The 4,937-nt window shown below is 55.8% G+C and overlaps 1 protein-coding gene across 1 annotated transcript; it reads right to left on the bottom strand.

The window, feature by feature from the left end:
• Window positions 1-304: 304 nt before the first annotated feature.
• LOC123113579 (transcription factor PCF6) lies at window positions 305-3,682 on the bottom strand. The gene is made up of 2 exons (XM_044534866.1): window positions 1,926-3,682; window positions 305-725 (listed from the first exon to the last, which is right to left on the bottom strand). The coding sequence occupies exon 1, from the start codon at window positions 3,157-3,159 to the stop codon at window positions 1,945-1,947; it is 1,215 nt and encodes a 404-aa protein (XP_044390801.1). The 5' UTR covers window positions 3,160-3,682; the 3' UTR covers window positions 305-725; window positions 1,926-1,944.
• Between the last annotated feature and the right edge of the window lie 1,255 nt (window positions 3,683-4,937).

The raw sequence follows: 4,937 nt of genomic DNA, 5'->3' as shown, positions 1-4,937 counted from the left end.
TCCTGTGTGCTGGATTCGATCTTCCGCGATTGTAACGACGATATTACTTGAGTAATAAACAACTCCTTTTCCAAAAAAAAATCTCGACGTTATTTGTTTCACGACCCCATGTGTAGGGATGGACCAAAAGCTCGTAGGCTTAATGAATGGAGCCAATCGCTCGATCGCTCAGCTCGTCATGCTCGGAGCTCGCTTTTTAATGAACAGAGCCAATCGCGGATTTTCGCACAGACTCCAAGCAGCTCTTTAATCCAGCCCTACCCATGTGAGCCAACTGCGAGGCAGAGGAGAGAACAACGCTATGGAATGGAAAATAGAAAAGTCTATGGGGGACTTGTTTCTACAAACCTGAGAGTAGCCTGGCCCAGCAAAGGCGGGGCACATGAATCCTCCACCCACCCTAAACGACACTGGTTCCAAATGATCTCAAACAAAAAAAGACATATAGTTTCTAAAACAACAACAACAACAGATTCGAGCCCACACAGCAGGGCGCTTGCTTTGCCAGTCTTTATCTAAAAAAAACTCCCCCAAAACTTGTACACCAGCCTCATCTCAAAGGAGAAAAAAAAAAGCAGCACATGGTTGCCTGAATAAATGACAGCAGGGTTCGTTCATGCCGGACGAAGCAGACTTGGACGAGTGATGGACGTACGATGATCCGGCAGCTCCACGAGATGAATTATTGCCGAAGCCAAAAAAAAAAATGCTGATGCCTTTGGTTCCTGCAGGTGGACAGAAATGGGGATCATTGGGATGCTAGAGCTCGTACCAGAATGGTAAGACAGCTTTTAATTCAAGAGGCAACGCATGTATAAAGAAGATGCAGGCGACAGTAAAGCAGTTCCTGCCAAACCATGGTGGAGCAGAAAATGTGGTGGCTTTAGGGGCGCTGCCTGAACGCTAAAGAGACGCTGGAGACCGACACAGTAGCATCTGGATGTCTGATACTACTACTTGACACCTCTGTCAATGCAGTGCACAATGACAGTATAATTTGCATGCGGAAAGCGCACAATGAACAGAAACATTCACCTGTCTACTGCTTTTGTATCTACTGATGGAATGCACATCCTAGTGTTGATTGGATAGAAAATTGAAAGCAGGAAGATGATTCAGGGTGTCTAACTAAGGTAGAAAATGAAAAATAGCAGACTTATGTGGTGGTGAAGCACATCTGAAACTATGTTTTATGGATAGTATGATTTTTTTAATCTAAAATGTTTTTCTTTTTTGCACATGTAGACTTAGTCACTTAGATCCCCAACCAACCAACCAGGAACCACTTTGCCGACATCTGAAGCAAGCTACGTCAAACCAATAAGACTGAGCGGGTATTTGTCTAGGTTACTGCAGCCCAGTGCATGGAAAAAACATGGCATATGTCGGACCTGTCGACTGTTGTATTCAATAACAGTTTTGCTAAAGCACATCAGGATGCCCGTTGTGATAGTTGTATGACGACAAATATCAGTGGCGTAGCAAAGATAAATATGAACAGTAACTACATTAAGATGAAGCTGACAAATGTTGTTATAAAGGTTGTGCCCAAAACTAGCAACTGTGGCCTTGAGAATGAATTACTGTGATGATCATACTATTACTGTATTATACCAGGGACAATGCAAAATGCCGGGCAATCACAATTCACAGCCCATGTGATTGGCCGGTCTCCTATCCCCTCCCAAAGGGAAGCAATCGACACCTGTTTGGCTCAAACCATGCAAATTCAGCTAAATGCAGACACCTGCCGCTAAGATTTCGACACCCGTCCTTCGTAACCAAGCATGATTTGTGCTCTGTGGGACTTTTGAAGGACACGAGGACACCTCGAGCAGCGCCAAAAAGTTTGCAGCCATGCCAATATAACGAATCTAATCTTGAACCAATCAATCAATGGTAATAAGGGGGCGAGACAGTCTTACCGCTGGAGAATCGGGGTGATCAGTTCTTGCTCTTCTCCTTCATGCCGGCGTGCTGCAACCCGTTCCACAGCTGCATCGCCGCGGTCGCCGTGAGGTGGTTCTCCGACGCGAGGTGCGGGGCGGTGGCGGCGGCGTTCGCGTACAGGAAGGGAGGGCTCGGACCGTCGTCCAGGTCCTGGAGCTGCCGCTGCTGCTGCTGCTGCTGCTGGTGGCTGGAGAAGTGCGGCGAATTGGACTGAAGGGCCCCCCTGGTGGCACCCATGTAACCGGAGTTCATCGAGAAGTCGAGGCTGTAGTCTCCGGCTTGAGCCGGAGCCGGAGCCGCCGCCAGCCCGCCCTGGACGAGCGAGAACTGCGTCATCTGGTTCTGGGCGGAGGGGCCGAAGTTGAACGGCTGCGCCGGCTGCATGCCGAACGGGGGCGCATTGCCGAATCTGAAGCCGGGGTACGTCGGCACCACCTGCGCGCCGCTGCCTTTACCGGGGTGCGCGATGCCGACGCGGTCCGCGGTGACCGCGGAAACGGGCTGCTGCTGCTGTTGCTGCCAGGACTGCCTGCGCGGAGCCGCGGTGGCAATGGCCGACGCCGCCCCCGCCCCGGTGAGCAGCTCGGTGAAGGACCCGGCTTGCGCGGAGGGGTTGCTGGCGACGGTGACCTCCTTGTCCAGGGAGGAGCCGCCGCCGACGCGGCCGTCGGAGCGCGAGAGCGAGAGCTCGGACCCCTTGCTGGTCTCCGAGGTGCTGCTGCACAGGGACCTGCTGCCCTGCGGCTGCTGCTGCTTGCCGGCGCGGGGCGCGGCCTGGTGGTCGGCCGGCATGTTGGCGAAGGCGGCCGGGTCGAGGGAGGGGAGCTCGTCGATGGCGGCGGAGGCGGCGTTGATGAGCCACTCGACGGCCTTGCTGGGCTGGTCGAAGCCGAGGCGGTCCTGCAGGTCGTAGAACTGGATGGCCGTGGGCACCGAGAGCCGCACACGGCGGTCGCGGATGCCCTTGGACGTGTACACCTTGCTGTGCCGGTCCTTGCCCCCCGACGCCCTCACGCGGCAGATCCGCGACGCCGACCCCTGGAGCTGCGGCGGCTGCTGGCCCGGCTGCGGGGGCGACCCCCACGGCACCAACTCCATGCCGTCGCCGCCGCCGCTGCCAATCACGCCGCGCATGCGCTTGGCCGAGGAGCCGCGGCCCGGCGGCGCCCCGCCCCCGGGCGCCCCTCCCGCTGCGTCGGCCGACTCCATCCAACCCCGTACATACGCTGCGGCGACAGCCAGCGAGGCCCCCTTTTATTGCGCTCGGGACGGGGAGCAGCCGTTTCGGCTGCGCTGTGCGCGTGTCAGGGCTGGAGCTGGCTAGAGTGGCAACGCCAACAACGGCTCGCGGCTCGGCCTTTTCCGGCAAGCAGATTTGCCACGCCCAGCCGGCGCGTCTGTCTTTTACGATGCTACCCCTACGAGCTACCGCAGCTGCACCCCTGCCTGATCGTTGGCGCCGCCCTTTTTTTCTCGCCCCCGATGCAGCAGCTGAGCTCGCTCGCTCGCACGCGCTGGCTTCTCTCTCCGCACGCGGCAGCTGGCTCTTCGGCAGCGGGGGAACAGTGGCGGCGGCAGGCTTTGGAGGGGGACCCTGGCCGTGGCGTCGGGCTGTCAGATCTGCCTAGCTGCGGCGGCGGCAGCAGCGCAGCAGCGCTGCTCGCTACTCACTGGCTCTGCTCCACACACTTGTCGAGGCTGGCGCGTGGGAATAGGAACGGTGTTCGCCTTCGCCTTGGCGGCGGCGGCGGGGTCGCTTTACGGCCGACGCACCACGACGGCGACCCGAAGGTATGCATGTACACGCTCGGTCCGACTTTTCACTATTTTATTTTACTAACACATGTGCCCGTGTATTGCAACGGCAGAATTAAACGGCGGCGCGCTTGTATCAGTTCGTGTTGGCGCTTTTTTTCTTGGCGGCCATGGCTAATGGTGGTCTTGTTGTTTACGTATTCACAATGAGTGATCTACCATAAGGAGATGAGATTGATCATTGTCGTGGGAAACCACGGCCACCTATAGGGCCATCGGCCTCTTATGGTTCGGCAAGGGGAAGAGCACATTGCACAAAGAGCGAAGAGTGCAGAGGCAGCACGACAAGGCAGATTGCCCAGGTTCGGGCTGCCGCGAGGCGTAAAACTCTATTCCTGCTTTGGTGAATTGATGAGAGGACCGTGGTGGAGACGCAGCGCTCTACGCGCGTATGAGCGTACAAGGGCCCGAATCCTTTCTAAGTTTGCCATGGCCCTCCTTTTATAGATCAAGGGGTCACCACAATGGCAAATCAGTCATTGTGTACTGATTAGATAACAAACAGTGCTATCATACGTAACTCTGCAGGCAGAGCAGAGCGCATTAAATGCGCCGCTTAGTGTCACATCATGGCGTGCCCGGCAAGGCCTGTCGGGCCGTTCGGCCACTTTCTCGTCGGTCTGCTTGACACGTCTATGTATGGGTATCATTTGGAGGTGATTTCCTTCGGAAGTAGTTGCCATGTGTCAAATAACTGCCACTTAGTCATTTGTGGGCTTGACACTACACCGATCGATGACTTGCGTCGCTGTGAGGTGGAGCAGTTGGAGCCTTGGCGGGGTAGGCCGCCCTTGGCATCCCCGGCAAGCTTGTCGGGGCGATCTTGAGACTTGTCTTCGGGGCAACCTCGACCTCGCCAGGCTCGCCTGCCTGGCAAGGGAGGTTTTTCCTTAGTGGTATCTTGCTCCTTCATCTTGACCTGGTCTCGTCTTGGATGTTGTAACCTTGCTCTTGTGCCTGTGTATAGTTAGGGAAACACACCTGGAGTTTGTTGCACCAACAATCATTACACTTCGCCATGCCATTTTCGCAAGCCTTTCCATGCACCGATTTATAATTTTGCTGACTTGGTGATAATAGTGGGTGTCTGTCAGCGTCCCCGACATGCAGGACCCGTTGGGCAGCCATTCCACCAGCAACGATGCTGCCCAGCGGCCCAACAGGCTCAAGCG

This window comes from Triticum aestivum, chromosome 5B (assembly GCF_018294505.1).
Source record: "Triticum aestivum cultivar Chinese Spring chromosome 5B, IWGSC CS RefSeq v2.1, whole genome shotgun sequence".
Taxonomy (NCBI): Eukaryota; Viridiplantae; Streptophyta; class Magnoliopsida; order Poales; family Poaceae; genus Triticum; species Triticum aestivum.
Note: the sequence above shows the minus strand (reverse complement) of the source record. Positions and strands in the feature narration are given on the sequence as shown.